At 48.6% G+C, this 20,817-nt stretch overlaps 9 protein-coding genes across 9 annotated transcripts in view; 2 read left to right on the top strand and 7 right to left on the bottom strand.

Annotated features, from left to right (window-relative positions):
- Positions 1–2,000: 2,000 nt before the first annotated feature.
- AGABI2DRAFT_189503 (hypothetical protein) lies at positions 2,001–4,108 on the bottom strand. The gene is made up of 4 exons (XM_006454163.1): positions 3,770–4,108; positions 3,349–3,717; positions 2,923–3,294; positions 2,001–2,873 (listed from the first exon to the last, which is right to left on the bottom strand). The coding sequence occupies exons 1-4, from the start codon at positions 4,082–4,084 to the stop codon at positions 2,820–2,822; spliced, it is 1,110 nt and encodes a 369-aa protein (XP_006454226.1). The 5' UTR covers positions 4,085–4,108; the 3' UTR covers positions 2,001–2,819.
- A 1,595-nt stretch (positions 4,109–5,703) lies between these two features.
- On the top strand, positions 5,704–6,081 carry AGABI2DRAFT_189504 (hypothetical protein). Its single transcript, XM_006454164.1, has 2 exons — positions 5,704–5,800; positions 5,862–6,081. Exons 1-2 carry the CDS (start codon positions 5,759–5,761, stop codon positions 5,979–5,981), a joined length of 162 nt encoding a protein of 53 aa, XP_006454227.1. The 5' UTR covers positions 5,704–5,758; the 3' UTR covers positions 5,982–6,081.
- Positions 6,082–6,114: 33 nt separating this feature from the next.
- AGABI2DRAFT_214020 (hypothetical protein) lies at positions 6,115–9,366 on the bottom strand (the record flags this gene model as incomplete). The annotated part of the gene is made up of 3 exons (XM_006454165.1): positions 6,115–7,539; positions 7,590–7,902; positions 7,957–9,366. 3 exons carry the CDS (start codon positions 9,364–9,366, stop codon positions 6,248–6,250), a joined length of 3,015 nt encoding a protein of 1,004 aa, XP_006454228.1. The 3' UTR covers positions 6,115–6,247.
- A 411-nt stretch (positions 9,367–9,777) lies between these two features.
- Positions 9,778–11,240, bottom strand: AGABI2DRAFT_61974 (hypothetical protein; the record flags this gene model as incomplete). The annotated part of the gene is made up of 7 exons (XM_006454166.1): positions 9,778–9,966; positions 10,019–10,405; positions 10,459–10,543; positions 10,595–10,620; positions 10,666–10,732; positions 10,784–10,913; positions 10,973–11,240. 7 exons carry the CDS (start codon positions 11,238–11,240, stop codon positions 9,778–9,780), a joined length of 1,152 nt encoding a protein of 383 aa, XP_006454229.1.
- Positions 11,241–12,090: 850 nt separating this feature from the next.
- Positions 12,091–13,192, bottom strand: AGABI2DRAFT_214023 (hypothetical protein). Its single transcript, XM_006454167.1, has 3 exons — positions 12,719–13,192; positions 12,512–12,661; positions 12,091–12,460 (listed from the first exon to the last, which is right to left on the bottom strand). Exons 1-3 carry the CDS (start codon positions 13,172–13,174, stop codon positions 12,308–12,310), a joined length of 759 nt encoding a protein of 252 aa, XP_006454230.1. The 5' UTR covers positions 13,175–13,192; the 3' UTR covers positions 12,091–12,307.
- Positions 13,193–13,916: 724 nt separating this feature from the next.
- Positions 13,917–14,729, bottom strand: AGABI2DRAFT_189508 (hypothetical protein). The gene is made up of 3 exons (XM_006454168.1): positions 14,425–14,729; positions 14,224–14,361; positions 13,917–14,171 (listed from the first exon to the last, which is right to left on the bottom strand). The coding sequence occupies exons 1-3, from the start codon at positions 14,635–14,637 to the stop codon at positions 14,061–14,063; spliced, it is 462 nt and encodes a 153-aa protein (XP_006454231.1). The 5' UTR covers positions 14,638–14,729; the 3' UTR covers positions 13,917–14,060.
- A 116-nt stretch (positions 14,730–14,845) lies between these two features.
- Positions 14,846–17,834, bottom strand: AGABI2DRAFT_182212 (hypothetical protein). Its single transcript, XM_006454169.1, has 10 exons — positions 17,283–17,834; positions 16,780–16,940; positions 16,607–16,711; positions 16,489–16,554; positions 16,367–16,429; positions 16,179–16,312; positions 16,099–16,129; positions 15,942–16,045; positions 15,106–15,892; positions 14,846–15,051 (listed from the first exon to the last, which is right to left on the bottom strand). Exons 1-10 carry the CDS (start codon positions 17,611–17,613, stop codon positions 15,031–15,033), a joined length of 1,803 nt encoding a protein of 600 aa, XP_006454232.1. The 5' UTR covers positions 17,614–17,834; the 3' UTR covers positions 14,846–15,030.
- A 91-nt stretch (positions 17,835–17,925) lies between these two features.
- AGABI2DRAFT_189513 (GTP-binding protein RAB5) lies at positions 17,926–19,174 on the top strand. Its single transcript, XM_006454170.1, has 7 exons — positions 17,926–18,002; positions 18,049–18,073; positions 18,121–18,179; positions 18,235–18,295; positions 18,348–18,375; positions 18,487–18,763; positions 18,815–19,174. The coding sequence occupies exons 1-7, from the start codon at positions 17,966–17,968 to the stop codon at positions 18,949–18,951; spliced, it is 624 nt and encodes a 207-aa protein (XP_006454233.1). The 5' UTR covers positions 17,926–17,965; the 3' UTR covers positions 18,952–19,174.
- Positions 19,137–20,817, bottom strand: part of AGABI2DRAFT_214033 (hypothetical protein) — a 2,562-nt gene continuing 881 nt past the window's right edge. Inside the window, exons 3-6 of the mRNA XM_006454171.1 lie at positions 20,567–20,783; positions 20,182–20,513; positions 19,788–20,123; positions 19,137–19,736 (exon numbers count right to left, since the gene is read on the bottom strand). Of these exons, the coding sequence (XP_006454234.1) occupies positions 19,242–19,736; positions 19,788–20,123; positions 20,182–20,513; positions 20,567–20,783 (1,380 nt within the window). The 3' untranslated portion in view covers positions 19,137–19,241. The remainder of the gene's footprint in view (positions 19,737–19,787; positions 20,124–20,181; positions 20,514–20,566; positions 20,784–20,817) is intronic.

Raw genomic sequence — 20,817 nt, forward strand, 5'->3', positions numbered from 1 at the left:
AAGAGATAAAGCGCAATCCCATCGATGATGTGTATGTATCTCTCCGACTCTGCACCTACCATAAGCTAACGAGCTGCACTACTAACGCGTCGTTATAGGTTTGGTACAAGGGATAAAGTGGATTCGTCTTGGCTCTCCTCACTACCGAGGGCGCCTTCGCCACATAGGCGTGACGCAATACCCTTCGTTCCGTCTTCGACCAAGTCACCACCTCCGCCGGCCTCGGCTGTAGTTTTGCCACCTAATGTACCGGCTTCAGGTCCATCTCTCAAAGAGCTTGAATTATTGAAGGAAATTGATTTTCTGCGTTCGGAAGTGACATCCTTCCAAGAGAAAACTCAAGCTATAGTTTCATTGGAAAAAGGCATGTATGCTTCAGATGATTATCGTCGCTTTCATCATGAAACATAATTCCTAGAGGTCCAAACTGCGCAAGCTAAAGTCAGGAAGCTTGAGGAAACTTTAGAACAAGAGCGGGCTCAGTATGCGACGCTTGAAACTCGCCTCGATGAATCACAACAGGAGAATTCTGCTAACCTCAAGAACCGCGAGGAAACCATCTCCTTACTTGTTTCCGAGAAGGCTACACTTACTAGTGAACTTCATAAATTAGATGAGGCGGTGGCTAGTGAGTTCATATGATTACCGTGCTATAAACTTATGTTCATCCATCGCAGGAGCTGAGAACGCGGAGGAATCCTTGTCTCAGGAACAAGAGAGAAATGCGGATGTAGTCGAGCAGCTTGAAAAGCTTCAGGAACAATACCAGATGACTACTTCAAGGCTAGAAGACTTATCACGGAAAGAAAAGGATATGAACGAAAGGCTCAGAGAACAAGTTTGTACATGTGGCACTCTTTCATAAAATATTCATTGCTTACTCGCAAAAAGGAGCGTCAACTAAATGCTGCCACGGCGTCAGCGAGCGAGGCGCGCAAGGATGCTGAACGTTATCAGCGAAGTCTCAAAGAGCTGGAGGAACAAGTTCAGAACGACGATCGCCTGGAACGCGTGGAAACATCACTAAAGAATACTCAGGAACGTGCAGATGAATTGGAGTTCCAACTTTCCAAGGTCAAGCATGTGAGCATTTGTTCACAGTTTCTTTTACAGATCTGCTGATAACGATATAGTCTCATTCCCAACTTAAAAACGAGAAAGAAGTGTTAGAATCTCGATTGTCAGAGTCCACAAAGTCGAAGGACGATCTGCAATCCAGTTTTTCTGATCTGCAGCAAGAGTATGAGGCCATTCTCTCTCGGCTCAACTCGGTTACGAAAGAACGAGCTAATTTGGAGACTGGAAAAGCTTCACTTGAGCAATCAAATCAGAGCAAAGATGCTATGATCGTTGGGCTCAATGGACAGCTCGCTCAAGCGGTGGCTGAGATTAACGACCAAAAGCGACAAGTGCAGACACTTCAGGGTGACCTTAGGGTTGCGCAGAGACGTCTAGATGACTCTGAGAAAGTACAGCACAGGCTACAAAATGAAGGCACTAACCTGATGCGCTCCTTAGACGAACTCCGGCCCAAAGTGGTTGAGCTTACTGAAGACAAAGTCCAGTTGTCCGATAAACTGGCACATGCGACCCACGTTCTCCATGAAAGAGATGTTGCTATTGTGACTTTGGAGACCGCATTGGAGGAGTCGAAGCAGGAAGTTGAGAAAATTCGAGAAGAAATGCGGAAGAAACTCTCGAGTTTAGAACAGGAGCAAACGCTCGCCGCCTCGTCTTCATCAGATAGAGATAAAGAGTTCGCGGAACTTCAAAGAGAGCTTGACGAAGCCCTGGGTAGCATGGGCACTCTAGAATTGGATCGCCAGTCACTTCAACAGGATAACCAAAGCCGGAAACAGGAGGTCGAATATCTGACCGATACCACACAGTCTCAGATGAACGAAATCAATAGGCTTCAAAAGGAGTTAGATGAGCAGAGAATGGCTCAGGTGTGTCTCTGAAATACCGCAAACTTAGAAACTGCTAATGTCTTACCCTAGCAAGAAGAGGAAGGTAACCTTGAACAGGCTCAAAACGAAATGGAATCCTTGCGCTCAGAACTCACATCAGCGACAAGTGAATTAGAACAGCTACGGCAAATTCGGTCACCATCGTTGCAGAACGATGTCCAGCCATCGTGGAGTACCGAAATGTTAAACTCGTTGAGGCAGCAGCATGCACTTGATCTTTCGGCTTCTCAATCTCAAATCCGGGCTCTTGAAAACTCCGTTTTCGAAGCCGAAGCCCGGTCACATAATTTACAAAAACAAGTACATGCGCTTGAATCTCGGCTTGCGCAAGTACGACCCAGCTCAAGACTGGGACGGCGTTCATTTTCGCCCACCAACTTTTCCCGACCTGCTAGCCGGATACAAGCACATTCCGATCTTGGTCGCTCATCGTTTTCCTCTCAGAGGCCAGCACTCCTCTCCCGGTCCCTGTTAGATCAGGGGTTATCACCGGAGACGCGGCACAAACGTAAAGTCAGCCTGAGTATGTTGAAGGCTCGCATCGATAGCGAAATTGCAGCAAATCCAGGGCTAGTGTTGCAGCCACTTTCTCCAGTTGAATCAGAGACCTCACAACCCGAATATTCCCATCAACAACAGAAGGGACACCATCTTCCCCAGTTTATGGATGAATCGCACATCTTCTGGTGCAGTTCGTGTTCCGGCGAACTAGTGGTATTATAGTACGAACTTCCAATAGTATTAATCGATCTATAGTTATACAAACTGCTCCGTTTACGTGGGCGATGTCCGAAATGCAGCATGTATCATGCGAGATTCAGTCACTAACTTAGATGTCTGATGAGATGATCAGAAAAATCCCTTGCGGTCCGTCCTGATTTTGTGAAGTCGTTCAAGTAGGTCCTAAAGCAGGCGTGAGCAATCCAACTCTTTGGTTCGGGCTATAACTCACCTCCACTTCCTCTGCTCGCAGAGTTCCTCGCTTTCGTTCAAGTTCAAGTCCAGTCTCCAGGCTTTCGAGCACGTCATTAATGAGTTCTCGATAATTTACGCCAAAGAACTGGGTCAACTTTGCCGCACGTCTGCGGCGAACTTGGAAATCCGAAACGTCCGGTTTCGAACTACTTAAGCTAAACTCAGAAATAACAGACGTCATGGAGGTGCGAGCGGGGAGAGAACGTCTGCGCTCTGATTTAACCGATGAGGCGTTTGAGAGGCGCCGATCTTTGATTGGCGGCTGCAGTTCCCGATTTGATGAACTATTAGCACCAGCATCCATATCATTGATATACTGGTGCAATTCAGCCAGTGATTCTTTGTCGTCCTGTTAATTCATCACATCAGTCAGGGGTGTGCCATGGCCAGGTACAAGACTAACTCGATCGAGAATATCACTGAGAGACTTGAGAGAGTCTTGGTAGTGATTATACACCTGCGAATAGCTTGGTTGATTGAGAGGAGTTTCCTCACAAGAATAACAGTCTGATGATCCTCCAGACAATAACCTTCTGGTCGACTCGGCGGCGCTAAATCGGCCATTCCTCTTGGACTTGTGCTTTATGTAAGAGGAGCGGTTTGGATTGCGCTGCTGATACGTAGGAGATGGGACCTCCCCGGGAGGAATGAATCCACCGAATGATGGTTTTGGTGGAGATTTCGACTTCCTCAAATAGAGTTCTGGCGGTACCGAAGGCGACGGCGAATGGCGGGTATGATATAATGTCTGAGGAGGGGGAACGCCAAACACCTGGAAACTGTCAGAAATGAATATAATGAACTGAGAAGCACAACACAAGCACCTTTTCCATCTTCTGTGCTCTACGAACGTTGATGGCTTTTTCAGTGTCATTCAGCTCCTCCTTCATCCTATCCACGTCATCCGACCATGATGGCAAAACCGCAGCGGAGCTACTGCGTCTGCGGCGAAGCCATTGCGTACGATTTTCTGGTTCTTCAGCTGGCATGGACAGTTGGATGGGAGGTAAAGAGGACTCCAAATATCCAACCCCAAGCACGAGGTCTGTGGGTACCCGGGACCCCAAAAAGCGGTGGAGTTTGGCAAGCTTCTCTCGCTTGCGCCGTCTTTCTTCCTCGGCCCGCTGATCTGGGGTCATCGCCTCATATAAAGATAGCTGCGAGGGAGACGATGGGCGGCGTGAGCATATCTCTGTAAAATTAGGTGCAAGTGTGATTGGGGATATTGCTTCTTCATCAATGCCTTCTTCGTCTGATAGATCAATGAATGATGTTTGAGATCCGTAACCAAATTTGTCACTTGACTGGTCGCTAGATATGTCAAGGTTTGCCCTGCTATATACAGCGGACTGTAAAAGGGACTGATAGATTGACTCTGATAACTCGTCCGGTATAACAGGTATGGAGTGTCGTCGACGAGGTATAGCAGGAGAATGGCTTGAACCCGGAGACGGAGGAACAATACATAAGGGAGATTCCTCGTTCGAATAAATTTTGCGACATTTATTAATAGCCAAAGGAGAAACCTCTTGCGTTGACAGCATTTCTCCTCCCGGAGTTTCGCCAAACATGCGAGTCAACTTGCGCGACTTTCTCACTAAGTCCGTGCGCTCGTTCATGTCTAGAGTATTCGTCGTGGGAGGAGGGCCCTCGCGGCCGTAGCCCGAACCCGAATGACGCGAATTATCTCGGGACAATTTATTTTGTGACGAAGGCTTGAACGTCGGGATTGAAAACATGTTCTTGGGATTAGATGATTTAGATGGCCGTGAAGATGAGTCAGCAAACGTGTCGTTGTTGAAGAGAAGCATGTCAGATGAAGTGGGGAAGTCGGAAGTTGTTGGAGAAAAGAACTCAATAAAGGAATGCCTGCAAGGATCAGGTACGGAAAGGATTTGGGTGTAAGAGTCGATGGTTGAGTTTGTGGCTAAACTACTCGAGGCCCGATGCGTCGACACGTGGCAATCCAAGGGTCGCCGCGGGCACTCGTCGTTGGTAATATCGATAAAGTCGTTTGAGTGCCTCCGAATGTCCAGCACTATATCATCATTGACCATGACATTGACCATTGTTCCTAGAGATCGAGGTCCATTCTCAATTGGCTACTACAATTTCTATGCGTTCGGGCGGAACTCACCTGTTCCACGCCGAGATTTGGAGAATTCTGCTTCATATTTTGCTTTACCTCGAGGTGAGGAAAGGCTTTCAACGCTCTGTACTCGAACCGTCTCGCTTGACACATCGTCTGCAAATATATCGACTATGTTTCTCCACCTGTTCGGTCGTTTCTCACCGAGCAATGATACAGCTCTTGTATGCGTTCCATGCGGCTGTTGCGGCAAAATATTATCCGGACCGGATGGTCGCAGTGCCGTCCCAGATGCTTTATCACACTCGCCAATCTTGCTAACTTGGCCTTCTCTTCTGCCTGCCGATCTTTTCTTTCCTCCCGCCTCCGCTGCCTTTACTGTATCCAACTCCCTCCCACGTCCAAGCTCTTTCAACGTCGGTGCTGGGTTGATGTATGGGTTTGTCCTCGATGAGCTTGAAGTTCCCTCCGTCGTGACCGATTTGATTCTCGGCTCTTCTCCGTCAGTTGTCGTCATCCGTGAAGAATTGGTAGGGATGGATGTAGGGCTGATCGGCTTGTCTGATTCGAACCTGGGTGGCCAAGGGGATATGGGTCGTTTCTGACCTCGCGGAGGTGGTGGTAACCCGACTGGATGGTTCGCTCCTCCCAGATGTAGGACTGGGCCAACAGCTTGTAACAGCATTTGATGACTCGATAGACTCTCCGATCTGATTCGCTCCTCATGCTCGAGCAGGGCATCGAGGTTTGGCGAGATAACCAAAGGGTGAGTGGATGCTGGCCCGAAGGAGTCAACGTTTGATTGGGCGTCCGTGGACATATGCTAGAGGCTGCAGGCGCAATCTGTCCGCCAAGTGCAAGGACGAAGACCTGGGTACACAAGGAGATTTTGTGAGGCTGCCAAGGGGTTTATGTCGGAAGTTGAAGTGTTGGACAGCAATGTCTAAGATGTTGCTGTCCGAGGCAATTACCGGTAATTAGGGGGCTTGTTGCTTTGAAACCACGACATGCTGTGGTTACCCATTATGATATTCATGAGCACCCCGTCATCTATGAGTGAGCCCAAATTGCATCGAACACTAATACGTTGTCCGTGAATTGAATTGATATTATTATTATGTGAAAAGCCTGATATCGATAAAAATTGAATGCAAGATTGATAATGTACAAGATGTGAAAAGATAAACAGGAGTCAAAAATAGCATGGTCATGATCAAGCACTGGATGAAATATGACGAGGAGGGAGTGGGGGCGGTGTGGTTGTGGTAGATGTTGGCATGGATCGGGAATTGAACACCACTTCTTCTGACAGCAAAACTTTGCCTTCGTCTGACACAGCTCCTTTGCTTCCTGCTTCTGTCAGATCCGTTGTCGGTTGATCCCGATCGTCAGCGCGGAAAAGATCGGAACCGGGCCGCGGCGGGAGTGGCGGCGGCGGCGACGGCATTGCTTCAACCGCCTGCACCAATTCCACTTGAGTGACAAGAGCTTCTGGCACACCGGACAACGTCTCCGTTTGCTTAACGGACGGCAGGACATCATTTTCATGTCCATTATTGGCAGGATTCTTCCAAAGACGGTAGACACTTTGCATGGCAGGGTTTCTTGACTTGGCCGCATCGTGAACGATACTGGGAGATGGTGCAACATAACCCATTGACATCACTTCACCTCTGTGGCTTGCATGGATGCCAGGGATTGTCATGGTCTTGGCTTGAGGCTGGGCTTGAATTGGAATGGGTCGAGTGTCGTCCTCTGATACATCGCTAGCAACATCGATATCTGTTTTCACCAGTGATGGCAGCGATTTTCTAGAAGTAAGAAAGGGAGCAACAAAGACTTTGCTGGACGTGTGGGAAATTAATCCGGAGGCCATACTTGCACTCTCGACTGACTCCTTGCATGGAATATCCGCCACAGGAGCAGGAGATATAGATCGACTCGACCCGCCATCTTCATCTGTTCGAGAGCTTCGTTCCCGCTCTCGACGGTCCGAAACAGCAGCACGGACTTCATCATAATTGGAGCGCTTGCCAGTGACCTCTACCTTTCCTCGTGATTTCGAGGTTAGATCACCATTTTCTTCAGAGCTGAAATCCTTTTTTAGATTGCTCCAGTTGACACCCCACTTACGCATCGTCTCTCTAGCAGTAGCCTGTCTGTCACCGGCTTTGGACCTCAATGTAGATAAGAAAGACGATGGGCTTGAGTTAGACGATGGTTCGTGAGACGCGTCTGAAGGTTTTCGTGGTCTCGTAGGGGTTTCAGGTGCTGTTTCTGTCGATTTCGCACTTCTATGACTTCTCACAGAATGGGCTGATGATTTGCGGGACTGGGATGGGTGGGGACCAAGTGTGAAGGCATCCAGAGAATCATCGAGGGGTTCATTAATGTCCGGCAGGGAGTCGCCGGTGGAAGTTTGTGACACGGGATGGACTTTGAGCGACCGTCCCCGTTGTTCATCGATCGAGAGGGGTTCAGATTGAGAACGCTTTTGGAAAGCAGCTGGACATATGATCAGAATCAAAGAAGAAACCCAAGGGATGGATACTTACTTAGCTCAGGTTGCTCTTTTACTAGCGCACCCTTGCCTGATCCGGTGGGGCCCACTAGATTAGAGATAGATTCATCATTTTCATGTCGAGCAACGCCATCCACCTGAGTACCGACAGGTGATACATTCGCAGCGAGCGCGGGCTCTGATGCAGTGGCTGAAGGGAGGGGAACCGTGGTCTGCGAGTCACCAGGTACTACAACTGGCGAACGAGACCTTCGCGCATCCGACCAAATACCTCCGCGAAATTTGTATGGGGAACTTTCGAAATAAGCAATGTCGTCCATATTGGGCATAACTACAGATTCTTGTATCTGCAATGTGAATGAATCAACTTCGCACGGACATCCACAAAGAACATTACCCACAATTTCTCTGAGTTTTGATTCTATTGTACTCAATATCATGCCCCACTTGATTTGGCGGTCGCTCACGATGGGTTCGACCTGAAGAACCATCTTTGGACTCTGCGTAAAAGCATACCAGATGCGATTGCTGGGCGGCCGTTTGACTTTGATCAATACGTTGCCTTCCAACTCCTTCACTACTGCTGCAAGTACAAGTTTCACGTTATACGATTTAAATTGGCCAAGATTGATGATTGCCGTTGCTTCGATGGTGATACGAATTTCGCCCTTGTACTGCAGATGGATTTCCACCGACGCATCCCCTTCTTTCGAGAGCTCTTTAAGCATTGGTTTGCTAAACATTGGCGGCTTGTCGCCAACGCAGACCTCCGTCACCACAACATCTGCCAGGAATGCTGGACGTTTCACTTTCGACAATTTCTTCATCAGACGGCCAATGATAATGGACTCCAGTGTACGAGTACGGTAGTAACTGAAAAATAGGCGTCCAACCAGGGCATTAAGCCACCGCATGGGAATGACGTCAGGTTGTTCATCGAGTGTCGAGATAAGGCGATCCATGTCCACAGTTCGAAAAACGGCTTGCAAAGGAGAAAGTGTGGGCGTCTGTGCAGGAAATTCTGATGCATGAAGTAACGCGAGATACCAATCTTCCATTTCAATATTTGACCGAACAAAGATGAACCACGAATTTGAAGTGCTCGGCTCCTCATTGTCCACCACCCCTTGTCCCTTCTCACTCTCAGTCAACTTGACTTTCTGCTTTTCTCGGTGCCCAACATTGTTATGGGAGATTTCGGAGACAAAATCAAGGAGGTCGTCTCCCGAGCTCTCCTCGTTCACAGCATTCGGTACGTCTTCGCCGATCGATGTGTCTTTGGCTTTCAAACAAATTGCATTACGTTTTGCAAACATCTCGCCGTCCATTTGTCCTTCCGGATATACAACAACGTCGTGACTCCCGAGTTCGATTACGGTGTTAATTTCCGTCATGTCCTCGTCCTCGTAGAGATACAGAACTTTGCCCTTTAGGACGACATACCACATATCTTTCGGGCGTGATTTCTTCGGATCTTTGGAGCGCGAATCAAGAAAAGCTCGAACGAGATTGACGTATCCTCCATCTCCCGGGGACTCTTCAAATGAATGACGCATCGTTAGCCATCCTTTCTTGGTCTTGGGTACATCATTGGTTTCACGAAAAGAGGATGTATCGTCCGGCTCTTCCGACCCCTCAGCTCCGTCAACTCCCGAAGCCTTTTGCTCAAGCTCCCCACGTCTCTTTTTGGCGGGGTCTATGTCTCCCACAGGCACGGAAGTGTAGACAGCAATGAGAAAGAATGATAGGAGACAAAGTGGAATGAAGGTGAGTCCACCGAGAACATAGGCATATACAAGAGCCTTCAACATGGCCGTGAGGCGGGGGAATGAGACGGCAAGACCAGGAGTGCAGAGTGAAGTGCCGGGGATGAGGGTAAGGTGTCAGCGACTCAGCGTCACTGATGGACGCTCACGTGACTGAACGTGTAACCGAGCCTTGACTCGCATTCAAAAATTCAATTCAATTGGTGCCCAGCGATTCACTACAAGTAGACTGCAATCAAATATACTGCGCAAACTAACAAGCGAAGGAAAGGCAATAAGATAACTTAAAGTATAGAATGGAATCAGCCTGGGACCTGGGTACCTGGTATACAACATAGTTAAGCAGACCAGCAAAAAAAGCATAAGTATAGTAGCGAAGATCAATCTGCAGTGCTGTAACATCACAAACACGGACCCATCAAGGCTGAAGAAACTCGCATACCGGGTCGGAAACGCCTAACTCGCCAAAGCAGTCACCACCGGTAGAACCACGTGTTTCTTCCTAGCGTAGACGGTTTCTATTCGCGCATATTGAGGCTCTTCCGCTTCTCGCAATTCTTCAAATACATGGCGTTCAATGCCCAGCAGGAACTGTTCGGAATAACCAGCGCGGAGCAACATTGGCCTCCCCGCTTTTAGGAAACTCTAGAACCTGGTCAACTATGCCAATGACTCTAGTTTGATGACATCAACATACGAGTACGTCGTATTCCAATGCCATGCGATGTTCTTTCAGAAACTCCGCCTCCTCCGGAGGGCGATCATAATTTCCAGGAATGATTGGTAGCCAGAACTCATGATAGGTTACATCCTCATAAGCTTGATGTTTGCTAACCCATCTGTATAAGTGCCTTGCAGCTGTCACGTCCCCTCCGAGTCGATCTCTCGCGACATTCGATACTGCACGCAGCCAATGCGACCAGTAAGGTTTGCCCCAGGTGACAGCATCAGGAGTTGGGTCGGTCACAGAAATGAGTTGATGATTCCTATCGTAGGTTACAAAGTCGACCTCGGCGAGGTCGATTAGTCCACCTGGTCGAAGAACATCGGAAATTTGATCAATGAGTCTGTAATAATCTTGAACCTTGGAGGAAAATCAATATCTCAGTGAGTTGCAAGACACGGAACCATACTTACTCCCATCGCTATGAGACGAGTGTGGACAACATTGAATTGACCAGTGAAATGCTCTAATCCGAGATTGATATCGTCCACTTCGCTCCTGTTAAAAGTTGTTCCAATCTGGACACGAGCAGGACAATTCTTTACTCACCTGAGGTTCGACGGTATTCGTTTAGACTCTTCTATGGTTTCAGGCCTTAAACGGGTCAGGTCATACATGACCTTCATCGGTGTTAAGTCCACGGCTACTGCTTCGCAGTGTGGAAAATCCCTAGCAACATCGATTATCCTTATGGATGTAAGCTCTCTGGAGGATGACGACGAAACGGCTAGCAAATACCAGTTCCCCGCACCAGAACCCAGATCTAGCACGGCATTTTGAACCTTGGAGTTGTCTTCTTCCAGGATCTTCCGCATCGGAGGCGGATATTTGTAACCAAAGAGGGAATTCAACATATCATATTGTCGCTCTGGATAAGATGAAATGGACAAAATTAGAAAATGACAAATATACGGTGCACAAACTCACCCAAACGATCCAATTCCTCTTCATCAGCGGGTAACTGATACACATTCGAATAGTTGTTGAGGTTACGTCCGAATTCTTGTTTATATAGCGCCTGTCTGAGGGCGCTACTCATCGACATTACTGATGGCGCGGGAGAGTTGGAGCGCATAGAAGCCGTATCGTTCTCATTGTCAGACACTGAGGTGGCTGTCGTTGCTGACTGCTCGCAAGTGCTAAAGACGGGGGCTGAAGATCGGGATTCACAATCGCTGTTCCGATCGTCGTCCATTGTGATTTCTCGTCTACGCAGTGGCGCTTGCTGGGAAAAGACGGGGGTAGGTGAGACCTGTGAGCGGATGGAAACGCGTGTCTTGCTGCTATTATAATGGACTGGCCCAAATGAATTAGCCACCGTGGATGACCAAACTTTGACGGCGGATATTAGCGCCCCGTCCGAGCAAAACTAAACAGCGGCATTCACGATGCTGGGAAAAGTCTTCCGAAATCTCGACCATGCGCCAGACTAGTCGCTCTTGTTCCTCGGCTCCAAATATACGTCCAGCATCTGCTGAGGGTAGGCAGACCATCATGCGACCGTGCCCAGCAATCACCGGCTCCCGTTATTCGTAACACAATCTCCTGGATGTACTGGGCTTTGAACCGTTCAGCGACATGTCCGACGAAGATAGGTGGACAACAACTCTCCACCTTCAACCATATTCGAAATATCAGCACCTAGTGGCTGGCAAAATAGTTGAGAAAGCCGCGTCATTCGACGAATCAACACCCCTTACCTCGAAGGCATCTTATGTGCATATACCCTCTACGGCCATTCATTCTGTTTACACCCCACACGATATTCTATACTGCCCAATTTGAATAGATCTTGTCAACTTCGTTGAGATAATTTGGGACCTATAGAAGTTGATGAATGCAGCGCGACGGTGATCGCGTGCATTGCTTACGGCTTAAATTAAGTCCTGAATGGGTAACACTGAGGTAACAATTTATTCAATGGAGAATCATAATTCAGAATGTGGACCGAGTTACTGTTGAGTTACTGTAACCTGGATTATTTTCGTAATCGTGTCGAACTTCTATTGTATTTATTAAAGGCGTCGGCGCAGGTACAAAACAGTAGAGACTCAGCAAGGCATGAAGTAAAGCCAAATATATAATAGATTCTATGCTGATCCCAGGCAAGGTGTGTTCGAATGAATGAGTGAACAGCCGATATGTCTCGGGTAATGTCATTATGACACGAGTCCAATTTGTACGCGAACCTTCAAAAAACAGGGTGAAGGGGTTCTATTTCGCGGTCTGCTCGGGTAGCCCTGAAGACGCCGCATATTATGTCTAATCGACCACGGCCATCGCCAGGGCACTCAAACCAAGCTTTGCATCGCTTTCTGGCAAGAAATGCAACGTATCACGAGCTTTGTGTGCATAAACACGAGCAAGAGCTCGTGTGCGTTCAATGCCTGATGATTTGTATACATATTCAAGAGTCTTCAAACCCAGGTCAATTAATAAGCAAGACATTTCAGACGCGACACTCACATTCTCAAGGTCCCCATTTTCTATACATTTCCTTCGGATATAAGGTAGCAACTCTGGGTGTTCTTCACACGCAAAGAGTACAGGAGCAGTCGCTGTACCTCGCCGAACATCGGAAAGACCTGCTTCAAAGGCGCAAGCATCCTCAGACAGCTATGAAAAGCTTGGTTGGGTCCAGCTGTGTGACCGTGAGTTTTGAATGAAACTGACCTTATGGGCAATACCGATATTTCGACCATACGCATAGGCGACATCTTTCCAGATCTCTCCATTGTGAGAACCACCGAGAACAACAGCACCCCTTGCACTCTTCGCTACGAGGCAGGCGGTTTTAAAATACGACTGTTTGAGATATATATCCCAAGCCTCTTCCAGAGAAGATGGACCCCTCATAAGGCCGGATTTAGGGGTTTGCACCTCGTCCATTCGCAAGATTTCGCCTTCTACTTGATTCGAAATTACGCTCGCGATAAGTTCGACCACCTCACTTTCTCCGAGCTGAGATAATGCCGTGCTAGCGCGGCCGAGAAGAAAATCTCCGCCCAGGATAGCAAGTTTACTGCTGAGTCCATCCTGTGATGCAGTATCGGCTGCAGTAGATGATGATATATGATCATGGAGAAGTGAAGCCACGTGTATCATTTCTGCTATTTGAGCGAGACGCATTTGTGTCGGTAAGAGCAAGGATGGTGGAAAGACGTTCGATGGGACCGAGAAGTCCAAAGGTGACGGTGGCGGAGAACATGAAGGGAATGATTGATGAGCGTTGGGTCGTCGAAGTCGGAATACATCGGAAAATGAAGCTGCATCGTCCGTCATATTGGGATTTGGTTCGTACAACACGTCCGGAGCCTGAAGAGGCTGATTCAACCGCTCTCCCAAATTAGAAGAAGCCTCACGAGTTGCAGCCCATTGCTTTTTATGCCATCCTTGACCTAAGCCATTGGTGGCCTTTGCCACAAGGAGGGTGACTGAAGCGCGTAGCTGCTTTTTGGAATCAAAAAAGTAATATTCGGCGATTTCTGACAGGCCGGGATGTGTAGAACCTAATAAACTGATGAGGCAGCTGCGAAGGTGGTTGAGCTCTGGCGAGATTAGGGAAAACGGGTCAAAGCGTCCGGATATAAGCTGTTCATGGGGGATGGGAACTGGTTCTTGCTGGACGGCGCGCTCTGTTTTCTGAGCTAAAGCACTGTATTTGCGTATTCGGGTATATGCCAATGACGACCGTAGGAGAGACGCGAACTGGGTAGGCATGTCTGCTCGCGTTCCTGAACCGTCAACGCGAAGGCAAAGAGAATCAGATAAGTTATAGAGTACGCAGAGAATGCCAGACGCTCCAAGTGCGAATGTATCGACCGTACCAGCAATGAAGGAAGGTGAGAGATGAAAAGTCCTGGCTGTGCTTGGGCTTGATAAAATTATTCCCGCGTTTCGCACAAAGACAAGTCTACAGTGTATATAATACAGCTCTACTATAAATATTATGCCCAATAGTATTGATGTATGAAATAAATATACGCGTTTTGAAGTATGGAGGGCTGGGGGAATGTTAAGCTAGACGCGTCAAGCTCGACGATGTGAATCCGTTCGCAGTCACAGGAGCCAAGACATCGCGGAACTGTCCCAACGGCTTCGCAAGGTGACTTGCGAGCGCAGCGCCCTGCGCACAAAAGACTCGTCAGCAAAGGTTCTTCCCAAGCAGAATAGCATACCTTGGTTTGTAACTCTTCCCAATCCACGTTTTCAGAGGCGTTAAGAGCAAGTAGCATCAACGGCGGTCGATGCGAAACTCGTGCCGTGCCTGTGTTGTCTACATTGTCATCCACAGGGAGGACGAGAATTCTCCCTAGCTGTTAAACATGTGATGTTCAATTGGCCTATCGTGTGTTATGGAATACAACTTAAACTCTCACCTCACTATCGACCATGCCAATCCCTTGGTCTCTTGTCTCTCGCCACACTTCACCACCCAGTCCTACGATAACACGGACTTCATCCTTTGGTCTTTGTGGGTTTGAAGCCGCAGAAACTAGCTCCCCGGCAGGAGTCAACAGTACGGCAGTGTGCAACTTTCCGGGAGAAACAATCTGGGAAAGCAGACTATGCAATGTCGAGAGAACAAGCATTGAATTTTGATTGTGCGTATGCTTCTCCTTGGACGGGTTAGTGTGTCGTCTAGCAGACTCCGTCTGAGTGGAAGATTATGCTGAATCGTAAGATGGAGCTTGAATGAGGGTTAACTAATCGGGTCAACTTTGAAAACTTTGGATCAGGGCCACAGCTGATACGAATCTCTTCCGTCTTCACGTGGCCGTTTTTCCCAAGTCTGCTTCCTGGGAGACATAGAAAAGAGCCAATTGCATTACATACAGTATCCTTGTTGGGTTTGAAAGGGATGGAATTACAAAAAAAGTTTTTTGGAGCAAAAACATAATAATAAGGATAGCCTTAAGCAAGCTCAGTCGAATACTAAACACAGGAGAACCAGAAAGTATCCAATCACGTCAGATCGCTGCTGGTTATTTGTTGCCCTGGGTTTGCTGGTACATGCAGATGAGCGAAACTTAGACAACATCATACCGAGGCTCACATACCAGATAACTCAGCAGCTGTTGGAACTGCGGGCCCCCTTGAGCCGGTGCAGCAACCGAGGCACCAGGCATTGTAGGTGCCCCATACTGAGTCGGTGTTGCTTGACGTTGTTGAGCGGTATGTAGTAGCGCCATGATATTTGGAGGTAAACCTGCCGAATTTGGTGGTGGCTGAGTTGCCATTTGTGGCACGGTTGGCGGGGGAACTCCCGTGTAAGCGCTACTAGGAGGAAGCGAACTGGGGTATGGTGGTTGTGAGAGAGTGGAGGCAGGGGGGTATGGAGGGAATGGTGGCATTGAAGACGCTGGAGCTGGCATAGATGGTATTGGGGGGGTTGTTGTGTTAGGCACGGACGCAGCGGACGTCCCACCTGGCTGCTTCAGGGCAGCCAATAGCTGTTGGACCTTCCTGGCTTGCTCGAGGCGATCATCAGGCTGACCAGGATCAGCGTAACTTACTTGACTGCCGTAAGTCATATTCGCTCCGCTAGGAGCTGGTGGTTGACTCATAGGGGGCGGTACGAAGGAAGTCGGTGTTTGACTACCACCATATCCAGGTCCGCCGTACCCTCCTCGATCATCATATCGGTCATCGTAACGACCGCCCCTGCCGCTATGACTGTCCTCATGACGCCCACGGCGAGATTCTCGATCTCGACCATAATCTCGTCTGTCGCCCCAGTCATTGTTCGAATGCCCTCCTCGACCACGCCCACGACCCCGCCCGCGACCACCACCGCGCCCTCGGTAGCTCTCTCCACCATCCCAGTCTCGAGAGGCACCGTTGAGACTAAGCACCCGTCAAAATGAGTGCCATCAAATATAAGATGGAGATTTACCGGTTGTCGGATTGTCCGTCAGTGTTATCCCAGGCGTACACGATATCCATAACTCCGTCTTGGAGGCCTTGATGACGCAACGCATTGAACGCGTCTTCGCAGTTCTTGAGACGTTGTCAGTGACGATGCATTGTCATGAAGGTAGGCAGAATCATACTCTGATATCATAGAACTCTACATATCTGGAGCTTGATAATGGTGAGTATCGCGTTCCAATGCGTGAAGGAAAAAGCATACTCTATCCGGTCGTTTACTGGTCTGACCGACTTGATGTCTCCAAAGGATTGAAACTTGCGACGCACTTCGTTATCATCAATCGGCTGGCCGGAAGGTGACGCTCTCAATGTGACTTGAATCGTTCCTTGAAATTGCTACAAGCAGGTGGGTCGGAATTAACTTGTAGGCTTGATTGACCTCAGACTCACTTGGTTTCTCTCTCGCTCGGGCCCTTTTTGATCATCACGGGGCAAGGAATAGTGTACGTCGATCTATGGAATGCAGTACGAATGAGATTTGTAAGAAAGAGGAATCTCAAACTTCAACTTACGGGGCGACCACTAATTTCGGACCCTTGGAGACGGTCTCTGGCGCGTTCCGCGGCGCGAAGGTCAAACTGCGCATTTACAGTGAAAATACAATTTTGCTCCTTACACAAGCGCACTTACGTATGTCACGAATACCATTCCGCGGGTGGATATCAGATCGAAAAAAGTTTTAATGCTTCCAAACTCTTCAAATTGACGTCGAACATCATCACTGTTGGTTTCATACTGTGGTAACGAATAAATCACAGACGGGGTCAGGGAGCAGTCAGTCGCCCTGTGGCAAGTTCACTCGCCTTGATGTTACGGATAAAAAGTGTCCTGCAAGGACGTTCTCGTTGAATACGTTCTTCGATGATTGAATCGTGTACCTTGTCATCTCTATCCTTACGCACGGGGCGTCGTGGGCCACGTGAATAACCACTGCCATCATCATCGTAGTCATTTGTTGCGCCGTCTAGTTGAACAAGGACGTAAGAATCCCTTCATGACGGGCCATAAAAAAGATCGGATAAATCAAGGACATTGTGTCCACCACACGCGGACAGAGGCATTTCACGCTCAAGATAGCGTCTTATCGACCAAGGACGATTGACTTCAAAACGTAAAATAGCTCTCGATCCGAATAGATGTGGATGTGACTGCACCACTGAGCTCTCGCTAGCGCTTAGCTTAAGCTAACAAAGTCCATTCAAGATCATGGGATGCCACTTTCCGCGTGCCTTAGAGCGCCAACAAGGCGAAAAGATGGTCCTCGCTGTCCTTCGCGATGCGGATTCAGTCTTAAGTATTAGCGTACCTTCAAATTTCCCGTAGCCTTGATTATAGCTTGGATAAGGGGCATTTTGGTTAAAGGGACGTTGGGGGACAGGAGCCTGAGAATCATACTCATTGTAGGCATCCATGTCGTTGACTTGGTCATATCCTCCATGAATACCGCCATCATAGGATCCAAAATCGGCACCAGTATTCCTACCGCCACCTCTGCCACGTCCAAAGCCTCCTCTACCACGGTGGCCTCCGCTACTTCTTTCCTGAAAGCGATGCGGTCTGTCGGGACCGGGACCTGAGGGAGAGCCACCCCGACGATGACCCTCAAAGGAACCTCCATAAGGATGATGACGATTCATGTTTTCTCAAAAAGGGACGATTTTATAGGGCTTTACGGGTTGGGTGTCTCAATGACGTGGTGGGTGTTGTACAGTGAGGGGACAGAGGCAAGCACAGCCCGATAGTCAAGTGTGGCGATATGCGCAGATGTAGAGAGGGCCGAGAGCGCGGTGAGCTCAACTCAGTACTCAGAGAGAACCGGACTTTTGAAGTAGAACAGTTGGCAGAACGTCTGGCAGTGTGAGGGAAGAGAAAACTGTTGAGGCAATCCCACAGCCCTCCACAAATCCGGCAAACCCCGTCACACGTCACGCACGTCACAGGCCCCGGCTCGCGTGTCACAGCCCATCCACTCCGTCTTCCACAACACACATGTCCAAGCAGTTTCAGTTCAAGCTCGTTCTCCTAGGTCAGTCTCTTCATCTGCCCCGCTCTTTTTACTCATTGTCTTTTAGGAGAGTCCGCAGTCGGAAAGTCCAGGTAGTCCACCCGCCTTCCTTCCCCGCATGTTGCTCACTCTGTCCCAGTCTCGTCCTTCGTTTTGTCAAGGACCAATTCGATGACTACCGAGAAAGCACAATAGGCGGTCAGTCCAACAGCCAGCCGAAGGCTATCCCCCCCCCCCCTCACAGGTCTTTCAGCTGCATTCCTCACGCAAACAGTAACACTCGACGATCAGACAACAGTCAAGTTTGAGATATGGTACCCAGTCCTCATTGCCCAGACCTCTAATCCACGGCTCACTTTTCCACAGGGACACTGCAGGACAAGAACGATACAAGGTGTGTTTCCTTCCTATTTCCGCAGCATGGTAATTGACTCGACCTTTCTAGTCCTTGGTATGCCCCTGGTTATATCACTGCACCATTTGATGTGATTTAGACATCGTCCAGGCCCCCATGTACTATCGCAATGCAAACTGTGCAGTAGTCGTTTACGACATCACTCAGTCATCTTCACTGGAGAAAGCTCGCACTTGGATACGTGAACTCCAACGACAAGCAGATCCAAACATCGTCATCACCCTTTGTGGCAACAAATCTGATCTTGATGCCCGCCGCCAAGTGACCCAGGAAGAAGCTAAGAAATATGCAGAAGAAGAGGGTCTGATGTGGGCAGAAACAAGCGCGAAGAGTGGGGAGGGCGTGACCGAAGTCTTCACCGCGATTGGTCAGTGCAGTTCCCCTCGACAGTATGAGTGGCTTTCTGATTTTTCGACAGCTAAGAAACTCCCACTGACCGCGTCACCAAGCGCGAGGTCTGGCGCAGGGTCGAGAACAGGACCTGGTGCACGACAAGGTGTTGATCTTGATCGGCAAGCGAACCCGCGGGGGGAGGGTGAGGCCTGCAACTGCTAGATGGAGTTGCCCGCATACTTGCTCCCATACGACCAGTACTCATGTCGCTACCCTGCATACCGTCTATTTGTATCCTATTCTCTTCCTCTCGCAGACCGGACACTCTGGGATATACACTTATACGCAATATCTGATCCTGTCGTTTCCAGTGCATTTACGTTTCAATAATAACTGTTATGAGTTTACGATCGCAATTGAAACAATATGATTTCTATGAATACTCAAAGTATATGTGATTACTATGGTCATGATGGTCATCAGTGGTCGTCATTTGTAGTCGGTTCTGATAGTCAAAATCCTACTTTCTCTAGCCCCTTCCGAATGTCAGCATGCGCAAGTTCTGATTGCTGAACTTCTTCGTTCTTTTTCCAAAACCACCTAGAGTCTGGCAGGGTCTCTTGCAACTCCTTCCGGATGAAAGTGGCCACGTCATCCGACGCGAAGGTATATGGCTCCTTCTGGTGACGAAGCATTGTCGACGTCACTTCATAAAATCGCTTCCGCTTATAGAAGCTGACCATGCCTTCCTTATCGATGTACTGGTCCTGGATGTGTGCTAGATCCACCAGATACATACTAATGAACGGCAAACATGGTCCTTCCGCATTGTTAAGGTTTCGGTAGGTAGCAAATCCGCCAGCTGGTTCATTGAACCGCGCAAGCGAATCCAAAGTGGACTTCCCTTTGACATGCGCCCATGTCAAAGGTAACCTCGTGACAACAGTGCTTGTTAGGGCAGTGATAAGCGCGCTCAGGGCGAAAATGTTATGCAGTGCACGGCATTTCTGTGGCCCCGTCAGCTGGAAGTTACATTGGAACACAAAAATTCAACTAACCTCGGCCACCTTGATCCAATAATCAATTATTTCAGCGCGCTTTCTCATGAAGTCGGCTGTAAGGACGGTCTTCTGAACCCAACCAATCAACTTATCGTGATAGGCGCAGAATTCGCGAAGATTGGTGGCGTTACCACCTTTACTCGAGGCAACATATACAATGCACTCATACGGCTGTATCTTCTTGTAAGACTCGTAGAGCGTCATCGTCAACTGTTCCGCAATATCACTTGGTTCGATTTTGAGAAGGTCGCCTCTCTGAGGCCTCGAAACTCTTCTCCTTCTGCTCGTACTGCTCGATGGAGAGACAGTGATGGGGCTAACGACAGCAAAGGTCTGATGCATCACACGAGTCAGTTTCGCAACACACATGACGGTGAATAAAAGGTCTCACAAGGTCTTTAATCTGCTCTTGAACGAGTTTCGATACCTTAGAATTGGGCCCAGAGGTGACTGATTGCAGAAACTCCGTTAGACGTCTGGCGATGTGGGGTTCTTCCAACAAGTGATGCGACAGTAGCCAATCACTGAAGATTTCCAAGACTCTACGCTGTGTCCTTCTTTTACCCCGCTCCAGCCAATCTTCAAGCTCGGAAACGTTCAAGTCTTCAGGCGTTGGGAGGTTATAATACTCCATGAGGGTTTCGAATAATGCATCGGCCGTCATGAACGAACGAAACGACATCAGGAAAATGTCCTGGTATTGCTTGTTTTCCATGTTTGTTGCTGTCAACATTTCCATCAGCAACGAAACTTCAAACAAGTGTCCGATCGCTTACCCATCAGTCTTTCCACCAAGGCTCGGATGGATCCACTGCGAATCTGGCCATCAGCATCCTCGTCTAACTGGTCGGCAAAACGTGGCTGTAAATAGCGAGGTACAGAAGCTTGAAGTACAAGCACAGGTTGTGAAAAGTCCTCAGTAGGCCGAGTTCCCCTTACTTTATCCGATAACCAAGCTCGTCTGGAAGATAAGTCAAAGAAATTGGCCTGAAGCTCGGAACTCGCATGGCCGCGCCCAATTGCATCA

This window comes from Agaricus bisporus (genome assembly GCF_000300575.1).
Source record: "Agaricus bisporus var. bisporus H97 unplaced genomic scaffold AGABI2scaffold_1, whole genome shotgun sequence".
NCBI classification, from domain to species: domain Eukaryota; kingdom Fungi; phylum Basidiomycota; class Agaricomycetes; order Agaricales; family Agaricaceae; genus Agaricus; species Agaricus bisporus.

Excerpts from the sequence above, each read along its gene's own strand:
- AGABI2DRAFT_189503 (XM_006454163.1), bottom strand. The coding sequence starts at position 4,084 with ATGACCCCAGATCAGCGGGCCGAGGAAGAAAGACGGCGCAAGCGAGAG. Across the intron at positions 3,718-3,769 it reads GAGCACAGAAGATGGAAAAG|GTGTTTGGCGTTCCCCCTCC; the intron begins GTGCTTGTGTTG and ends GACAGTTTCCAG. Across the intron at positions 2,874-2,922 it reads TGCGAGCAGAGGAAGTGGAG|GACCTACTTGAACGACTTCA; the intron begins GTGAGTTATAGC and ends CGCCTGCTTTAG.
- AGABI2DRAFT_189504 (XM_006454164.1), top strand. The coding sequence starts at position 5,759 with ATGCTCGAGCAGGGCATCGAGGTTTGGCGAGATAACCAAAGG. Across the intron at positions 5,801-5,861 it reads TTTGGCGAGATAACCAAAGG|AGGCTGCAGGCGCAATCTGT; the intron begins GTGAGTGGATGC and ends GACATATGCTAG.
- AGABI2DRAFT_214023 (XM_006454167.1), bottom strand. The coding sequence starts at position 13,174 with ATGCGTCTCGCTCAAATAGCAGAAATGATACACGTGGCTTCACTTCTC. Across the intron at positions 12,662-12,718 it reads ATATCGGTATTGCCCATAAG|CTGTCTGAGGATGCTTGCGC; the intron begins GTCAGTTTCATT and ends AGCTTTTCATAG. Across the intron at positions 12,461-12,511 it reads AAAATGGGGACCTTGAGAAT|ACTCTTGAATATGTATACAA; the intron begins GTGAGTGTCGCG and ends CTGGGTTTGAAG.
- AGABI2DRAFT_189508 (XM_006454168.1), bottom strand. The coding sequence starts at position 14,637 with ATGCTTGTTCTCTCGACATTGCATAGTCTGCTTTCCCAGATTGTTTCT. Across the intron at positions 14,362-14,424 it reads TTGGCATGGTCGATAGTGAG|CTAGGGAGAATTCTCGTCCT; the intron begins GTGAGAGTTTAA and ends CATGTTTAACAG. Across the intron at positions 14,172-14,223 it reads GGGAAGAGTTACAAACCAAG|GGCGCTGCGCTCGCAAGTCA; the intron begins GTATGCTATTCT and ends TTTTGTGCGCAG.
- AGABI2DRAFT_182212 (XM_006454169.1), bottom strand. The coding sequence starts at position 17,613 with ATGAATCGTCATCATCCTTATGGAGGTTCCTTTGAGGGTCATCGTCGG. Across the intron at positions 16,712-16,779 it reads TTTTTATCCGTAACATCAAG|TATGAAACCAACAGTGATGA; the intron begins GCGAGTGAACTT and ends TCGTTACCACAG. Across the intron at positions 16,046-16,098 it reads TAGAGTTCTATGATATCAGA|AACTGCGAAGACGCGTTCAA; the intron begins GTATGATTCTGC and ends CAACGTCTCAAG.
- AGABI2DRAFT_189513 (XM_006454170.1), top strand. The coding sequence starts at position 17,966 with ATGTCCAAGCAGTTTCAGTTCAAGCTCGTTCTCCTAG. Across the intron at positions 18,003-18,048 it reads GTTCAAGCTCGTTCTCCTAG|GAGAGTCCGCAGTCGGAAAG; the intron begins GTCAGTCTCTTC and ends ATTGTCTTTTAG. Across the intron at positions 18,074-18,120 it reads TCCGCAGTCGGAAAGTCCAG|TCTCGTCCTTCGTTTTGTCA; the intron begins GTAGTCCACCCG and ends ACTCTGTCCCAG.